Genomic DNA, 20,321 nt, shown 5'->3' with positions numbered 1-20,321 from the left:
GGCAATTGCGGTGCGCGTATTTTCGGCTCTCTGACATTGGTTTATGGCCAATCGTTACTTGGCTAAAATGCAAATTCACTGACTTGTCGGAAGAGGAATGCATTCCATTTCGCTTGTAATGCCAATGGCAGAAAAACATGTTAATTGTACCCTGTATGAGGGCAGTTGCTTTGAGCGGGTTTGCTGTGCTCAGTAGAAGTTCACGGGGGGTTAGAAGTGATATGTAAAAAGGGAATTTGATATTTATGTAGAGGTGAGGTGTAACTTGAACTTATATGCGAGCTCTAGAATTTATACTTATAGAGCTTGTACAGGGTATCTTTCAGTGGAACAAATTGTTTCGATATTAAAAGCTTGTTTGTATAAATCTTGAATCTAAAAGCCTTTCACTTTCTTGGTAACATATTTTATGCACATATTCAAGCTAAGCTCATTATAGAGTGTCTATCAGTCGAGCATTGGGCTGTGATACCTAAAGCTGCTTATAAGCAAACTCCTTCAGCTAGAAACCTTTACCTTTTTTAATATGCAGAGTGAGGAAAAGTAATCCCTCTCTCTATCTCTCCCTCTCTCTCTCTCTCTCTCTCTCTCTCTCTCTCTCTCGCGGAGCTAGTTACATAACTTAAAGCGTTTAACCATAGGGTGATTACCTTTTCCCCAATATAAGTCACACATTTTAGCATATATTTTAGTCAAGCATGCAAATACTTCAAGCCCTTCACAGAGTGTCTATCAGTCGCCAATATTCGTCTGTTAGCCCTTTAAAATACAACTGTTACACTATATATAATTGTCAAAAGTTTCTCCATCTCAGAAATTTACATTATAAAAGTTTCAGCAAACAAATTTTCACAGCTAGCCACAGGGCATCCGTCAGTCGATCAGTGGCCGCGCTTCAACTCTTTGACCCGCCACTTGCAGCTGGTTTTTGGCCAACGCACAGCGTACTTATTGTTTCAGTTAGCGCGCAAATAAAAAATGCAACAAAGAAAGAGCTAAACAAATGCGGGAAACACAAATATTTGCAGCGCACACAAAAACCGTCGCAAAATCACAAGGCAAACAGTTTGATGTACGTGACTGTGTGTGTGTGTGTGTTGGCTTAAAGCCCTTTTTGCCCTCGACCTTTTTCACTAGCTAACACACATATACATTGAGCCAGTCAGCTAGCTGACCCTGTTCTCTGTTGGATTTCTGGCAAGTTGCTATGCTGTTCATTTAAGCCGCCAGCGGGCAAGTGCTGATTGATTGTGTGCGCCTGTATGTGTGCGTGGCCGTGGCCGTGGGCGTGGCTAGCCGGTAACTGTAACCGCCCTTGATATAGCATTTAGATTGTAGCAATTTTTCGGTACATGCAGCTGTAACCTAAGCAGCAGCTGCCGCACGAAATAATCGAGCCGAAACGTTTTGCCACTTGGGCTAATGATGCTTTCTATTCTGCAGAGTGCCATGAAAAGTGGATTCTTATATACAGATGTATACATGTATGTATGTGTATGTGTGTGTATAAATTTTGCTACTTTAGTTTGGTCTTGTAATGAGCACAATTTGCGCTTGAATGCGGCCCTTGAAAGCCAAAGCCAAAGCCAAATGCCCATCGCCCATCGCCCATCGCCAATTCGTCAGCTCACAAATTTGTGCTCCACTCCAGTGCGCTAATCAAGTGGAAGGGGGCCGCCTAGCTGGTTCTGGCCCGAGGGCATTAAGTTGGGGCAGCACTTTGGACAAAAAGTGAGCTGCAGCAGGAGTAGCAGGAGTCGCAGGAGTCGCAGCAGCTTTGTAATTGCATTTTGTGCTTAAAAAGCGATTGTAATTTAATAAAGCGTATAATTTGTAGCCAGCCGTGTCCAGCATTTGGATTTGGATTTGGCCAGCTGTTGCCATTTGACAGATGAATGTCGAGCATGATATAAACATTTGAAATCCAACATACACGACATTTGTTCGTCTGCCGTTGTTGCTTAAATAATGATGGCGCAGCATGTCGCCTGCCAGGGCTAACAGCCAAAAAGTTCCCCCAGCTGACAAATTGGAAATGTTCGCCTGGTGAGCGCATGAATTTTAAATTTTAATTCAATTAATTTCACTCGAGCTTGAAATATGATTGTGCATCTCGCATTATTTATTTCATAGTAGCATTTCACGCTCGGCTACAGTCTTAATGGAACTTTCTGAAGTACTTTCGTGCTTCAGAAAATGTGAAAGATAACAAAGTACTTTGTTCTTTTTATTTTTTGTCTATGTAATGTACTTTTTTTTTATTCTAGAGTTGAGATATTGTCAGAACTAATTTAAGTTCATATAATTTGTTGGCTGTCAAAGAGCTAAAAAATAATAAATTATATGAAATGTTAATGAACTGCATTAAACTGAACTTTATTGTAATTTCGGTGCAAGCTTTTCAAAATGCGCCTTTCCATGTGATTCTCATATGTTAACTGGCCCTTTAACTCATATGAATTAACCTTAAAGCATTTCTTGATTTTTTCTTCATTTTAATTTTATCAAATAAATATTGTTATAAGTATAATAAAACTATTTATGCCACGTACCGTTTGTCCATAGCTGTTATCCATTCCATCGCCATTTTGACAAAATTTGTTTATATAAACTTTTTTAAACAATATATTATTCAAATTTATAATTTAAAATTTTTATTTTTTGTTAAACTCGAACTCAAATTAAAGCCACAATTTATTTTTCTGTTTGCTTAACACAAGTGTCGAGGTCCGAAAATATTTGAGCTGTTGAATTACCGACTTCGTTGTTGTTGTTGTTGTTGTTATGAAATAAATGTTGCATTTCAAAGCAGAAAAGAGAAAAGAAAATGCCGCGAAAAGCTGTGGCCCAGCCGAAAGCTGATTGTAAACACTTTGCACTCAACGCGGATTTCAATTTATAATTCCTCTTCAATGTGGCCAGACAATAAAACGAAACGAAAAGTATTTTGGGAATAAACACGAGGAAAAAACACAATTGAATTTTAATTTGAATTTCTATTGTGTTTTAGAGACTGATTTGGACTGGACATGGCTTCCACTTTGATTTCGATTTCGACAATTGTCGCACGCAGCAGCTGTAAATAGAATTTAGTTGAAGTTTTATTAGTCAACAGTTGTGAAATGGTAGCAAAAGCTGTTCTATGAAAGTAGTACGTATATCTACAAATAATACGAAGAAAGTAGAGAACTTATTGCAGGGACTTAAGGGACTTACGCCACTGGCTCAACTGTAAATGTATTTTCATGTTTGCTTAGTTGGCAGCAAATGGAAGCCAAAGTAAAGCGCATTGTTATTGTTGTGCAGACTTTACAGGATTCAAAACTAAAAGGGGTTCCACACATGTGCACTTGAGTGTGTGTGTGTGTGTGTGCGAATATTTGCTAATGTGCCTTGTTGCCCACTGTTGACAACTGCCCAGCAGGCTTAATGCATGTTGGCCCTAAACAAAGCAAATTTCTTTACAGCACATTTGCCACTGTAGCTGTGTATGTGTGCATGTTATCAACGTTATATGCATAGCCATAGAACTTTTCAAAAAGAAACAAAAAACGAAACGAAACAAAAACATTGTAATAAAAGGTGCTGACGCATGACGTGCGATTGCACATTGCGTATACTTGATATTGCGTATTAGAACACATTCCTATTGGTATTTGTGCAGCTACGAATCGATTGACAGCTAGCTCCGTCACAGCTGAATCCCGCAGGCAGCGATTTGCTATTCCAATAGATATCTACAGAGATGTCTACAAAGTAGTCGTATCAATCGGTTATGGAAACCTTATATGAGCTGAGACGTGACGTAAAAGCTTCGAATTCGTAAGCTTCTACAATATATATGTGGGTCAAATATTAGCTAATCCCAGTAGCAGATTGCACCATATATAATTTAAGTAGAGTCTGATACATACTTTCTAAATGCTGCTAATGATTATTGCTTCTAACACTTTTAGCTAATTAGTCCACATGTTTTCCATCGACTTCTTTGAATACCTTCAATAATTGTAGCCAAAACTCGTTTCCTCTTATAATAGTCGATAATTCGATTCATTTAGTGCACACATTATTTTCACTCGTTAAACGAATGCCGGGAAAATCCAATTGGTACCACGTTTAACGCTAATCTATTTTCCAATCATTAAATGACAATGCAGTGTGCCGTTGTGTATGCTACAAAAAATGTAACTTCGTAATTGGCTTGAGCTGTGTTCGCATCACATGACAAAGAACTGGCGTATATATATAAATATATAGCTAACTATCTATCTATAGTATATCGCTTTTCTATTTTATGTCATTTTTATCGCTGTGTGCGCAACTAAAACACCTTATCAATGGCCCGCTTTGTGTAGATAACAACTGATAAGGCGCTTATCAAACACAACGGCTCGTAACGGAAACAACAATGGCTGACGCGCTGTTGAAGGATTTGTTTTGGGGCCATTTTTTGTGTGCAATTCGTCAGCGAGAAGAAACGCAATTAGTGCGTGGGCGGCTAATGTTCAAATATAACTTGCACTTCATGTGGTTTTCTTCTCTTTTTTCTTCTTCTTCTTTTCTGTGGCTGGCTCCAAAGTTTGTGTAATTAAACCTTGAAGTGGGGAAGTGTAGACAGCTTGAAAGTAATTGAACTGCCAACAGAATCGAGGCACAAGTGTTAAATGTGGCTGTGCTTAAATGCGGTTCAGGAATTGCCAGGAGGCAAAAGTGAAGAGGATAATCGAAAGTCTTGAGCATCAAAGCCTGAAGCTTGAGATTGAGTATAAGGCGATGAAATAAAGATCTGTGGAGCTTACGGATTTTTTAAAGATAAATATATAAAAATACTTTTAAAAAAACTAGAAAAATACTAAATAAGATCAAACCAAAAGAGTTTCTAAGAAAAAAGCCAAATGAAACAAATGCAAAATACTAAAATATTACTTAAATTACTGATCAAAAGAAAATAATTGGATAGCCCATGAATAAAACTAAATAAAATAAATCCAAATACACTAGTTAGTCTCTAATTCTTGTACATTTTGAAATCTTTACCGTTATTCCATTCTCTTATCAGCCCGTATAAGCCACGTTCTTTGCATACGTTCGTTGTCTGCGAGAGCTAACGACTAACTGAACTTTTGGGACTAAGGCGATTCGTAATCAGGAAACTCAACACACGTTTCGCATTTTATTGGAAATATTTATGAAATTATGGAAATTTTTTAACGAAATATTTAGCATTTTCTTGGTGAATCGCGTTTTTTAAATTCAATTTTATATTTTTTGGAAAATTTGCAACTTTTTGTAATCATTTGGAATATTTTTGTATATTTAATTTCAGAAACTTGTTTGTATTGAGCTTTTGCGGTTCAAGCGTCAAGCGCTCGCACGTCCGTCACGTTCCTCAGTCGCGTCGCAACTGTTTTGGTCGAGTGCTCGCGAGTCGCGAGTCAGCCGAGCAGCTTGCGCTGAATTCACCTCAGTTTCGGTTGGCCGTGGTGAATTGGTGGGCAGCAGAGTGAAGGCAGCAACTGTGACCAGGCATCCTGCGCCTAACAGGTGAGTTTTGCCACTGCTGACAGCTGAGGCGCACTTTGTGGAATGAGGGGGTCTCCATTAAGAAGGGGGGAGCTGGGGTGGCTTGCGTTGTTTTGGGTGGTGAAAATTACTCATCGCGACGACTGCAGTGTTGACTGCTGCGGTGCGCATTTTGGTCGCGTTGCTTCTTTACTTTTTGTTGTTGACTGTCATTGTGGGTGTGCATGTGTGTGTGTATATGTGTGTGTGTGTGCCAGTTATTTTGGCGCGTTTTTAGCAACAAGTTTGGCAGTTGTACAGTGGCTCGAAATGTATATAACTGGCTGGATGAATTAAAATCTACATAAGCTTTTTATAATTTATTAAAAATGTTAATATTATAATATTATATTGCATAAAATTTCAATAAATTAAGAATTTATTAATATAAAATATTAATTATTAATACATAATTGAAAACAACTTTAATATTAAAATCCTTTATTATTTTGTAAATTAATTTGACAACTTTTAGTAAAAAAAAAAATGTTGGGAATCATTTTAAAATACAAAAAATTTGTCATATGATTAATTTTATCTAGAAACAAAAACTAAGACATATAAGTTATATTTTGTATATATTTGTTACTATTATTATTATTTTTTATTTTAATTTTGTATTTTTCAGCAAATTTCTTAATTAAATCTTTGTATTTTTGGTAACAGAATTTTTGGCAACATATTGCTGCAACATGTTCTCTGCTTTCACAGGCCTCTCTTCCGTCCTCCCTCTCTCTCTCTCTGTCTCTCTCTCTCACGCTCTCAGCTCGCGCTGCCCAACCATCGTGCTCAGCAACAAACTGTTGAGCGCTCATTTGGTGAGTCGACGCACTGGCGCCACACTTCAACAGTTGCTTGTCCGCTGGCCACCCACTGACCCACTGCGCTGCCCAGCCCGCCTCCCACTCCACATATCGTCGGCTGCCAGTCAGCGTGAGTTGCACATCAAATCGAATCGCGCCATGAAACAATCAAAATGTCAATTAAAATATGCAACAACAGCAAATGCAGCTAACGAAAAATATTGCGTTGCCTTCACGATTTTCCGATTCAGAGCCATTAGGCCGCGCGCTCTTAAGAGTCCTTGCCGGACTCAGGTGCGTGCGGCCAAAGGTGCGAAATAAAAATGTAAAGTTTGATTTGTGTGTGTGTGTGTGTGTGTGTGTCCGTGTTTGTCGCTGTGCTGCTGCAACAGTATTTGTGGCACTCTCGAGTGCCTTTACTTCCGCATGAATCATTTGCCACGGTGCGTATAAATTCTTTGTTTTTACCATTTTATTTTGCTGCCATTGTTGCTGCTGTTGTTGCTGCCTTTGGTGCTTCACACTTGTCCGTCTCCCTTAGCATTTTTTTTTTATGAGCTGCCGCCATCATCGCCTGCCGCCTAATGGGCTCTATTGGCATTTCGTTGGCGGCTTCTGACAATGGAATTCCCAGAATTTTATGTGCACATTTTTTGCGCCGCACTGGGCCATGTTAGAGAATCAGCATAGATAATATCCTGTGTCAGTCGGTCGGGCGTTAATTATGATAAATGTGCTGCTAATAAACCTGATATCAAGTGTCAGGCTGTCATAAGGGCCCGACCATCGCCCAGCGTGGCGAGACGGGCGTGTTAATGCATTTTCTTGTTGGGGAAAACTCTGCTAATGGCATTTCCTGTACGGCTCGCCATTAGCACGGCAAATGCCGTTAGTTGCTGTTGCTGCTGTCGCCAGACATTGTTCCGGCTGCAGCTGCGAACGTGTTCAGGTGTTAAGGCACTGACTGAGCTGCACAAGTAGTCAATCGATGAGTCAGTTGACCGGCGCACGTGTCCATAGCCTGATTGCCAGTTGATGTCATGCTGTGAGCCAGTGAATGCACACTGACACACACACACACACACACTTACACTCTCATCAGTGTGCATTTAGGCCATAACACTTTAGCCAATGCTAGTTGCATTAACGCTTATTCAATCAACGTTTAACGCAAATTGCCCCTTAAACTGAGCCTCAACTGCCTGTGTGTGTGTAAATATGCGAATTATGGCAATATAATTTGATTGGGCCCTAAGCGTGCCTGATAAATGGGCTGCAGTAATTGAACCGTCGCAAATAGGCGCACACACACACACACACATTTGCATGCTCACATAACTGTGTAATAAAATGGGAACATTGTTCATGCCAATTACACACACAGAGATAACAGCAGCAGCAACAGCAACAACAACAACAACAACAACAACAACGTGCACAACATGTGGCAGCATAATGAAGCATATTTTTCTCTAAATATAGAATTCAGCTGCAGCACCGCTGCCACAGCCATAGCCACTGCCACTGCCACTGCCACGGTGGCTTCTGCCCGCAGACATTTTTTCCACATTTTCCATAGCATACTTTTGTGCGCCATGCAAAAATTTCAACTTGCCTCAATTCAATTTGAATGAAATTAAATAGAAATAGTTAAAAGTAAATAAAGTAAGTGCTTAAATACACAAAACTCGTTTGCTTTTCATTTATTAAAGTACAGCTTCATTGAAACTATATGCTATAAATAAATAAAAATATTCGCAGTGCACATTACATGTTTTTTTTATTATTTTTGCTGAATATCCAAAGGCGAGCAAATAAATTATCGAAAAGCATCTGGCAAGGCCATATATGTAAATATGTTTATATACGCAAATATTCATTTATAATATGAATATATAAACATTTTTTGCATTCCATTTTAACTGCATATTGTTTGCGGTTAATACCTGGGGTCGCATTAAAACTTGTTCACATAAATTAAATTGCAAATAATGCTGCGCAGTAATGCATATTTAATGAAATTATATATTTGCACATTTTACATCACTAATTTGAATAGTTAAATAAATTCTTGTTTAAAATTATTAAATATTATTTAATTATAATATACTTATTCCATATACAAATTTAATAAATTTTAGACTTTTGTGCTTAAATATCTTTTACCAGCATATTCCAACCAACAATTCGAAGTCAATTAATTCCGTATGCGCACAGTAAGCATACACAATAAATTCTGTATGAAGTGATTGTCCAATTGATAAAGCATATCACACACAACTAAATGCCATTTTAAATGCTCGAGTCAATTGCTCTGCTCTGGCTTTGGCCTCTGCCTGCTGCACTTATCAAATTTCATCGATGTGCCTGAGCGATATTCGTTTTCTCTTGAATCACTGCTGACATTCGATATACTCAATTTAGTTGGGCTCAGTTGCTTTGTGCATTTTATACGGCCTTAGAATTTGACTTTGAGCATGGCAAATGCTTGGCAAATTATTTGATAATGATTTGGCCAAAGTGCCAGTTGGCTTGGAAATTTATTGTTTTCGGCTCGTGAGAAATTCCATTTGCATATTGAATGGCACAAATATGCAAAGTATTTGAATTTATGTTTTAGTAAGTTAAAAAATTAGAGGGAGATACTTAAAATATGCTAAGCATTTGAATTAAATTATTAATAAATTATATATAAAATAAAATTTAATTTAACAAAGGGGAAATTTTATAGGAATTATTATTTATTTTTTAAGTTCTTGTGTTCAAAAAAAAAAGCCAACTCTTATATTTATTATAAATCTAGAACATAAATTATTTCTCCCTTACCATTATTCTTAAAGTCTTCAGCTTTCAACTCTAGCGCCTGCTCATAATTAACATATTACGTATACGCCGTGTGCTGCACAGCCAGACTTAATTAAAGCTGATAAATGCCAATAAGAAATTATTAAAACGAAAACGAAAATGCATTGCCATATTAACAAAGAGCAATGCAAATGCAATTAAAATTTTAAGCTGTCTGCATTCTATAAATATATATGCATTTATTTTACGTATATATGTATGTATGTATTTACATAAAGCTCTCCCTTTTTTGAGCATTGGAGCAGTTGACAATTCAATTTGCTGTACAATTGCATAAAATTATGTGCAGCAGTGCGAGAAATTAGTTTTTTAGTAGCAAACATTTGCGATGTCAACGGTGTCAAGTGTCAAGTGGGGGCGTGGCATGCGCCTTTATGTGCGAGCGAGTGGCAAGCGTCTTGGCATGTGCGTGTGCGTGTGTGCCTTTGTGTGTGTGTGTGTTTGTGTGTGTAACATCCCCTTAACTGACTTGACTCACTTACCTTAGGTTCTGCTATACGCTACTTTGCTCTACGCTCTACGTCCTGATTTTGAGTTCGTTAATTATTGAGGCAATCATCAGTGCTGCCCCCATTCCCCCCGCAGTTGCCACACTCTTGGCTGTTTCAATCGTTTGCTTTTAGCCAGCTTAAGCTGCTTGCCAAATTATATGCGCAATTATGAGCTTGTCGCCTGCTAAGCAACAGCTGCCAGCCAAGGACAACTGACGCTGACAATCTGCAAAACAGTTGTTGTTGTGCCTTAAGTTGTTGTTGTTTCGATTGTTGTTGTTGCTGTCGTCGTCATTAGCCAAGAGTTAATTTTAAAACACATTTCACTGAGCTCATTACGCTCATTGCCTTAACTTTTGGCTTATTTAAATTGGAGAAAAATTATTGCGTTTATTTGCACTTGATTTAACTTGAAACTTGAAAGAGAAAGCCCAAAGTTGAGTTGAGTCAAAATATTTTATATTTATCTTTAAGTCATTTATTTACATATTTATTTATGCATAAATATTTATATGTGGCATGTTTTTTAGTTTGGCCAATAAACAATTTATTTATTTATTTTTCTTTTGATTTATCTAACTTTTTTTTTTTAGCTGTAACTGAAGCTTGAATGATTGTATATAACAATTTTTTTTTTTTTTAAATTATTATTATATTCAATATAATATAATTCAATAATAATATAATTTTCTATATATTTTGTTATATTTATGTATTGAGATATCAATATATTTTTATAATTAATTTTTTTGTATACGAGTATTTATTATATACTATAGAACACATTCTTGGAAATTGAGTACAAACTTTTCCAATGAATACATTTTCTTCTCACTTAACTGCATATTCTCTCGGATTTTTCAAATTCAGGTTCGATCAACATGCATATGGAACTGTGAATTCAGTGCGCTCCTAGGCTTCATTCGAAATTTTTCCAATCCTTGCATTTCTTTCCTTTCTTTTTCCTCACCCTCACTCCCTGCTCTTTCCACGTATATGGATGCATGCATATTTATGCATGCAGCAGCTGCAGCTCACATGCATTGTAAATCGTTCGCCAAGAGGTCACATTTCTACTCCTGTGAGAGCAGAGATAGCCAAGAATACCAATATCATAAAGCAGTTTGCCAAACTCATGCAAAATTTTGAACATTTTCACTGTTATTTGTGGGACGCATCAAAAATACTTTTTCACGCACACATGCACACACCTACAGTGCCTTGCTCTCATATACATATACATATGTGCATTTGTGTTCGAAACTCTAGCTGCCTGTGGAAATTGTAAAAACTCAAAGTTTGAAGTGCTTCGATTTCGTGCAGTGCACGCACACATTTGAATATATACATATGTGTGTGTGTGTGTGTGTGTGGGGTGCTATGATCAACATTATCAAAAACCTCGCGAGTCTAGCGACATTGATAGCAAATATGTGAAATTTTGAGCAGAGAAAAATACTAACAACAATAATATGTATATATTTTCTTTTTCTTTTATTTCCAATTTATTAACAGTTTATCTTAATTCATTTATCCATTTAGATTAAATTGCTGGCGGTTTCTCAGTGAGATTCTGATTGATTTCTAGATTACAACTATGTAAATTGCGCAGGTTTTGGTTCATGTATTTATTGATTATTACTTAGCAACAAATTATCAAGACTTTGCATTTCATAAGCTTTGGCTGACTATGCAAAAGTTGCGATAATTGAATGGTTAAGGCTTGGCAGGCGTGGAACTCTGTTGCTGAATGGAGAATGGAATAATATAGGCTATAGCTACTTTGTGGGCAATCTTCATGATTTGTATATTACGACAAGCCATTAATATATATTTGTGTACAACATATATTAAGTAAATATATAAAATATACAAATCAAATGAGCAAAAGTTCTTATCTATTTATTTCTATGCCCTGAATGCACTGCAAATGTAAATTCTTATGTCTTATGAAAATTCCAATTAACAAGCAGTAGTAGGCGTGGCAGATACCATAAAGCATATATATTTACTTAATAAAGACAGCAATCGAAATCGATTTGCTCAATGGATTCTCTCTGCATTTACTTCACCTTTATCTCCTATTGAAAAGCCCGCTCGACCTCTCCCATTGAACCTGCTGAGTTACTCTAAGTTATATTTAATTTCCAGCAACAGAATTTTGATTTGGCCCGCCTGCTGCACTCCCATGAACTACCTCAACGACAAAATATTGCGCATACGCCACATGCTGCCGCCCAAATGCAAATTTGGCAGCACTCAAAATGTGCTGGCAGGTTCAATAGCGTTCGCCTCTGCCGGTTGATGGGTTTTTCGACTGGGCATTAAACCAAAACCAAGAAGGCGAAGAAATACGACCAAGAACCCTGCACAGAGAGTGCAATGAACGGGCACGCATTATCAGCGATTGGCATTGGCCAAACACAAACGCGAGCGAGGGGAAATGCCGAAAATTAAGTAAAAACGCCAAAACAATTTACATTTTGTTTACCTTACAAGCTGCGCTGGGCCCCTTTTTTGGCTGTAGTTGTGTGGCGATGTGTGTGTGTGTGTGTGTGCGCGCACTTTAATTTTATTTTTCTCACTTCATTTGGGGTTCCAGCTAAATTGTTTGGCATCGCTTCAACACTTTACATACATTTGCATAAAGCAGCGGCAACAAGCCCGAGTCAATGCTTTAATAAACGAGCGTTGGGCTAGAGCGCCAGCGAAAATGGAATCCCCACTGAAACTGGAGCAAGTGAAGCGTTTCGGTCATTAAAGCGTCGCGCAGCAAAAGAAAAAAATGTAGCATACTTTTCTGCGCCTTCAGCTTTTTATGGCAGGTGACTGTGACTGTGTGTGTGTGAGCTTGTCTGTGTGCGTGTGTATGTGTGTGAGGTTATGCTCTGTGTAGATTTCTTGTCTTTCCGCTGATTATTTGCAGCTTATTGCGTTTATGCGACGCTTATCGCATACGCATGAAAATCACATTAAGGCCGTGTCTTACTCTCCCTCTACCCCCCACACTCTGTGGCTCGTTCAGGGACCCATATTAAGTAGGCATCTACTGTTACTGCTGCTGCGTAGCATAACTGTGATTCTCCACTTGTCTGTTTGCTTAGCTCATTGTGCGGGCGCCTCCTGTTGGCTTAACTGCTTTTGCCGGCAACTGTTTGATTAGCCCCCTCAGCCATGTGCCATAAGTAAATAGGCAAGCGAGGGCTGCCAGAGCCAAGTGGATGCTAAGCCTAATCTAGCGTGTGTTCTTCAATTAACATAAATTCAAATGGAGTGTGGTAAATGCTCATAATTATTATTCTAAATTGACTTTTTTTATTGAAATTTTGTCAAAGGGATTTTTAATGATTTTTATTTCATTTTTTCGTTTTAGATAGTTGTAAAAAATATCAAATTAATTTGTTTTAATTTTTAAAATTAAGTTTTATTATTATGTCAAATTTTTATATTTTGATTTAAATAATTTATTTACTTGATTTATATATATTTTTTAATTTAATTAAATTTTTATTATATTCATTTTTTATTTATTTATTTATTATTTACATAAATATACATAGTTTAAGATCAATCAATTACTGTGGCTCTTAAAGAGTCTTTCCTTATACTATATGATTTATTATGATTTAAATTCTATATACTTTTTATTTTTTATACAATTTTAATAATTTCTTTGCAAATTTTTTAGATTTTGTTACCCTTAGTTCCAGCTAATTTCCAATCAATATCCCTAGCTTTTATATAGTCTCTCCGCTCCCATTCCCTCACAACTTGCCAATTGCATCTCGTATTTGTTTTAGCCATTGCTGAAATTTCATCAATTTGCCGCTTTTGTCTTGTTTGGCCATTTAATCAAGGCCGGCAGCGACCGTTAAATGCGTCAACATTTGTTGCCAACTCCACCCAGCCAGAGCAGCTCTAAATGAAAACATATATAGCATATATATATGTATGTGTGTATGTATGCATGTGTATATAAATGTGCTCAAGGTTAGTTCACTTTGCTTTCTATTTGCATAAGTTGTGTTGACGGTCTGCCTGCGCCCGCTTATCGTCTTGACCTACTTAGCGTCTCATTTATTTATGAGAATTTAATGAAAACTTTTCAACTAAAATATGTAAATTAATTTGAATAATTTGCCAAGACAGTGGCTCGGCTGGGTTGAGTGCTGCTTGCGCATCACGTGGCTGCCTCATAAAGATAGTTGCATACATTTTATCACGCCCACTAACAACAACATTTGCCTTAAACTGCGTCTTTACTAACACAAATAAAAACTTACACTCCATGGCTGCAATTTACATAATATTTAATGCGCCTCTAGTTGTTCTATTAGCCAAATATACTTATGTCCTATACAGTCTTTGTCCGTAAAGTCCTATATTGTTGCTCAGATTTGATTAAATCGCCTGCCTAGCGGCGCATGTGTCAAAGGACCATAATCTGCTTGCCTTTGTCACTTACTTTTGGCCTTTCTATTCTGGCCTTTTATGCGAGTTTTACGAGCGGCGAGTGTTTATGTAATGGCCAATCAAAGTCTTAATTTTGCCATAATCTCATAGTGGCAATTCCCATTGAAGGCTGCGAGAGTTTAAGGCAAGAGGACATATTAGCAGTGATTAAGGATTTTTAATGACTGCAAGAAGAGAGATATAGAGCAAGTAAGAGAGATATAAAGCAGAAGAAATCTCTGCTAGTTTTACATAATATTTTTAGCAGATCAACATTTAGCTTTATCAATCATATATGTATATATTTTATTGAGGATTATGTATGTTGGTTTGCCCATATGTATATCTGTTTGTATGTCTGTCTGTATGTGTGTCTCCCTGTCTATCTCTCTGTCTGCCTCTCAATCTGTCTGTCTGTCTGACTAACTACAGAAGATCATTTATGTTGTCTCTATGTATGCAGCAGCATCCAGTTCGCTTTTATATTTAAGTAAAACGAAGCTGGAATGCCTGCAGCAGCAGAGAGTGCTCCCATTGGTCACTTGAAGATCGACTGCAACGGCCCCTGCCCGACACCGGACTCAACATTTGAGAGCGACCCAGACATTGAGTGAAAGTAGCTCTATATAAGGGGCAGCAGCTGCAGCATTTCTTCAGTCTAGCAGGTCTGGTGGTGCAGGTCAGTCGTTCAGAGCAGTGAGGTAAGAAAAATAATGAGAATAAATACTGAGAGGAAATATTAAAGGGAAATACTAAGAGGAAATACTAAGGGGAAATACTAAGGGGAAACACTAAGAGGAATTACTTACTAAGTGGATTTACTAAGAGGAACTACTAAGTGGAAATGCTAAGAGGAAATACTAAGGGGAAAATACTAAAAGGAGTCTCAAGCTCTTAGCTTTTCTTAGCTTAATAAGAATTTATATTTTATGTATTATTATAGGGCTTGCCTCGCCTTTTTTCGGCTTTTTATATACATTTAACAAATCTAATTTACTTTGATTTCGCATTTTCAATGTTATACAAATCCATATGCATTTTATGTATTTTGTATTGCTAATTGAAATTTTAAATATAAATTTATTATTATTAATATAAATTTACTATTATTAATATAAACTTATTATTTTTATTATTTATTATTTATTTATTATTATTATTATAAATTTATTATTTATTATTTATTTATTATTATTAATATAAATTTATTATTTTTATTATTTATTATTTATTTATTATTATTAATACCTATTATTATTAATATCTACCATTCATATATATCAACTAATATATTAATTAATGTAACTACATATAATTTGTAGCAGATTAGAATTTTCCTTTGTAGTCTTTACTTAATCAACCAAAATCTTACATATGCATTAAATTCTTGCAACTATTAAAGCTATGTGACTCGAGTATAATGAATAAAATAAATTATGAAAGGCTCTCATAACTTAAACTTTAATGAGCTGGCAATTAGATAGATGCTCGCACCAATTTTCACTAAGTATTACGAAACGGAAGTAGAGTTGGGCGTACTTAAATTTATGGAATAATAAAAAAAGTTTTGCTGGCGCGCCACGCCCCAGCCACAGCCACAGCCTCGGCACCCAAGGGGCGCTGCTACCCTTAATGCATTCGCACAGCATTCAGCTAACCCTTTTATGCCTTTGGGCCAATGCAGATTTACACTCATAAAGCCATATGAAGTTTATGAAGCACACAAAATTAAAGTTGAAGCACGAAACTTCTGCGTTGGGGAAATTGAGCTGTAAGCGGCTTTCGAGAGCATAAACTGAACCTGAACTTAAGCCAAGTTAAGTCAAGTATACCAAAATGCCTCTTAAATGGTCATTTGCAGCACACGAAAAAATAGGAGAAGACGGAGAAGAAGAGGCAAGAAAAAGGATGAAGCCCGAGCATATTGTTTTGCCTGGACAGATATTATGCAGATTCCACGAATATTTAAGCAGGTTGGTCAGGAGGCAGGCCGAGTCGAAGCCGAAGATTAAAGTTGACACCATTCAGAGAAAGGTGTGTGAGAGAGAGAGAGAGAGAGTGTGAGAGAGAGAGCTGTCAGCTTGTCTGTTCGCATTGCTTCATTTATGCCGTTCGTGTCTGTGGACTGTGGGCAGTTGTAGTCTCGTATTGAGTTTTGTACGTGCCGCTATCTGAGATCCTGGCGCGTGACTGAAGCATCATCAGCCCAGACCATATCCACTTCCAGCAACAGCAACAACAACAGCAACAACAACAACAACAACTATGATGATGCGCTTTTGATAACTTGTTTGTGCGCTGCTAACTGACAAGTTTTTTGTTGTAAGTCGACAGGCGGTTGGCGTGTGACTCGGCGACAACTTGTCGCCAACACGGTTGATAAATAGTTTTTGCAAGCCTCGACGGTCCTTGAATCCTTGAATTACACGCGCCTGTCCCGCATAAGTTGATTGAAATTAAAAACAAGCTCAGCGATTTCATAGCCAGATAGACGCTGTCACAACTTTGTATTTCGCTCGCCCAACGCCTAAGACACCTACACACACACACACACAGGTGCGCGCATTCCCAGCTGTTTCTGATGCTATCTGTCTTTATTTTCCTTCTTGCTGCTCTAACAGCTTTAAAATGTTGACCTGTTTAAGTTTCGTTTTTCTGCTTCCCTTATTTTTTTGTTTTTTTTTTTTTTATCTCATTTCATTTCGCTTCGCTTCGCCTGCCAGGCACATAAAATTTGATGCACTTGAGAGAGAGCGTGTAATGAAAATGTACATCAAACAGCAGCGCACATCAAATTGTCTCTTTCTTAAAATTACAACAAGATTTTACACTCAATGCCCGCGCACTGGCATTTACGGGCTGGACACCTGCTTCACTAGGCTTAAGCACCAGCAGCCTGTGCAGCTGGGCGGGGCTTTCAGCCCAGGCCGGCGGCTTCTTTTTGACAAGGCTTAGCTTGAGGTGAAGATTAGCCCGAAGTGAAGGCTAATTCTATATATAGCTAATGCCGTGGAGCCAAAAATATTCGCTTTAAGGTGCTTACAGCGAGAGCTGACTGTAAGTTGATTTATTTTTGTGTATCTCAGCTTTAAGCTTCGACTATTGGCTGCAAGGAGATTGCAGTTAAGGCTGATGCTAAGTAAATTCCTTTATATAGCTCATGGCGTGAAGCTTTAAGCTGCAGACGTTAGCTTTAAGAGGCTTAAAGAGACTGAATAGAAACTTAAGTCTAAGTAACTTATATAGCTAAATAGGCTAGGGCTTAAGCTTTATGTCTTAAAGTGATCGAAGTGACGTAAAATATATGTAGAACTCTACTCTTAAGTATGAATAATGTACTTGAAGTATAAGCTTAGTGTAAGCATATTAGTTATAAAAGTTATATAGCTTTTGTAACTGAACCTCAAGCTTCGAATAGTAAATGTAAGCTGTTTGAAATAAAAGCTGCTGTAGATAACAATAATATTAATATAAGCTTTCGAGTTTTAACATTCTTGTAGCGAGAGCTCATATTAAAAATGTTTCTATGCATAGCTTTACACTTTATTCTAATGAGCTTGAAGTGAAAATGAATTTAAAGAGGTAAAAAGAAGATATCTATATAATATTAAGAAATGTTGAAGAGAAATAAACTACAAAAATAAATAAATATACAAATTTATGCTTTATTAATTTATTTTTCTATTTATTTTCGCTCTAACTTCAAGTTCAATATAAATGTGATTCTGTAAGTAAAATCTTACTATAATCTTTAGTATCTGTCTAGGCACAGCTTATGGACTCTGCCTTCAAGCGTATTCCCCTTTCAAGGTGTTGCTGGCATTTGTATTCAATTCAAGGTCACATTTCTGGCTTCTTCTTCTTGGCAAGTGAGTCGCAGTTGGCCCGCAGTCCGCTCAAGACGCTAGTCAGATGGGGGCCAATGTCTGCAAGTATTCTATTGATTTGCTTCTGAAGTTGCCGTGACAACTGCCACAGACAGATCAGTTTTGTCAAGTCTGTTTAGCATTATATATATTGTGCACAAGTTAGTTCAAAGTAAATTTGACTGTCAGCATTTTCCCAGAAATTCAAAATTATAGCAATCAGATGAAGCTTAAATTGAACTAAAAACAAGCGCTCGATAGAGCCATTTGATGAGAGCTCTTTGAGCTGACTTTGATTGACCCTAATGGCACTCGAATATGTTAACTGTTTGCCAATGCACTCAATGACTGAAAGAGAGGGAATGTGCGAGTGACAGAGAGAGAGATAGAGAGTTAGTTAGTTGAATTGGCGCTTAACTAGTTTTTAGTAGTGTCCCATGGCGAATGCACATAAACCACTTGACAAATTCGAGTCGAGTCCGCAGCACACACGTTGTATGCGTAATAAACCGAAAGAGCAACAAATTTGCAATCAATCGAGAGCAGAGCAACAAGTGGGGCAACAACAGCGGGGACGGGGTGTGGATGAACCCATTGCAATTTTAATGATATATTAAATGCCAGAGCAGCTCTAACGAGCAGCAATCAATGTTTACAGAATCGAACGGCACACAGACCACAAAGCGAGCATAAATAATTCATTTAGATATGGGACAGGCTATTGAATTACATGACTCTCCATCTAACTGTATATGTGTGTGGGGGTCCTTTTTGTGTCTAGTGTGTCTCCGGCTGTGTCTACGGGCACTTTTTTATGGCACCCCGGGGATGTGACGCCTTATGAATGCCATTTTAATGCACATACAAAAAGGAAAGAACTTTGACAATATTGTCAATCGAACGGAGAGAAAGAGAGAGAGAGAGAGAGAGAGAGTGATAAAAAAAGAGATAGAAATGGAAATGTGACGTTTGTCTAGCGCATTGATACAAAGCTATTCATATGCTGTAACACATACGTAAATCTCTCTCTATCTATCAAAGCAATGTGCGTGCGTCATGCCATTGATATAGACGACAGCAGCAGCAGGAATAGGAGGAGCTGGAGCAGCAGCAGCAACAGGAGGAGCCGCCACACAAAGCGGCAGATAAACTGAAAGTTGAGTTGGCGCTGCGGGGCTGGGCGGGCAGTGGCAGAGGTTGGGCCCGCTAGTATATCAGACGCAAATGTATATTTGACGCACCACAAAACATTTATCGGGTGGTTCGCTCAATTTGCCAAAATCCAAACGTCTATCGAGCCCATTCATTTCGCTCGCTCGCTCCCACAGTTTTCGTATTGATTTTGCAAAACTTTTGCCCGCGATACTCTCACCTGGGGCATTCAAATAAAGCGACTGAGGATAAGCTATGGCCATATGAAGTCTCTTTTTGCATTTGATTGATGCTGATTAGATAAGTGTTGATGTCGGTTAGCTGTAGACCTTTAACTGCTTCCCACTTGCGTATATTTTTTTACATTTAAATTATTTAGTTAAGTTGTTATTGATGAAGCTATCTGACTATTGCTCTACTGCTGAGACTTTCTTTGATTTTTTTATTGAAGTTTAATTTGAATTTGCATATCTTATTATCTCTGTCTCTCTTCCTCTCTCTCTCTCTGTCTCTCTCTTTCTATTTTCCTCTCTCACTTTCTCTATCTCTTTTCCTCTCTCATCTTTCTATCTCTACATCGCTGTCCCTTATTTTCGCTCTGTCCTTCTCTGCATTACTGTCGCTCCCTCTCTCTCTCTCTCTCTCTCTCTCTCTCTCTCTATCTCTGTCGCCGTTAAGCGTTAAGCCTTGCTATTTATTAATAATGAATTTCATTAATTATTAATTTCATTATTTTCTAATTTAATTCAACTTAAACCAAAACTTCGATATAAATATATTTGTAGATTATTTAAAATATTTTATGTTGCAAAGATTTTTTTAAATATATAATTTTTAGTTATTTATCTCTCTCTATACGCCCGTCTGCAAGTGTATTAAATAATTCGTCAAGTCAAATAAACTTTTTCTTGCTATTCCTTTAGTTATTTTTTTGTATGCTCCTCCTGCTGCTGCTGCTGCTCCTACCCCGCCCCTCCCCCTCCTGCTGCTGGCCATTGAAGTGACCCTCGAAAGTAGTCTAGGGCCTTTTCCAGGCCAAACCGCCTCGAAGCAATCGTATTTGTTTGGATTCGCTCGTTTGGGCTGTAAACTTTTCTCTTCTCTTCTTCTTTCGTGCTTTGTTTTTGTTT

General features: G+C 37.6%; 1 protein-coding gene across 1 annotated transcript in view; it reads right to left on the bottom strand.

Annotated features, from left to right (window-relative positions):
• The window catches only part of Epac (Exchange protein directly activated by cAMP), a 62,842-nt gene extending 57,418 nt beyond the window's left edge, over nt 1-5,424 (bottom strand). The window contains exons 1-2 of the mRNA XM_018104593.3: nt 5,038-5,424; nt 2,553-3,076 (exon numbers count right to left, since the gene is read on the bottom strand). Coding sequence (XP_017960082.1) covers nt 2,553-2,587 — 35 coding nt within the window. The 5' untranslated portion in view covers nt 2,588-3,076; nt 5,038-5,424. The remainder of the gene's footprint in view (nt 1-2,552; nt 3,077-5,037) is intronic.
• Nucleotides 5,425-20,321: the final 14,897 nt, after the last annotated feature.

This window comes from Drosophila navojoa, chromosome 5 (assembly GCF_054131105.1).
Source record: "Drosophila navojoa isolate 15081-1374.11 chromosome 5, UAZ_NAV_1.0, whole genome shotgun sequence".
NCBI classification, from domain to species: Eukaryota; Metazoa; Arthropoda; class Insecta; order Diptera; family Drosophilidae; genus Drosophila; species Drosophila navojoa.
This window is presented reverse-complemented; position numbering and strand designations above follow the sequence as displayed.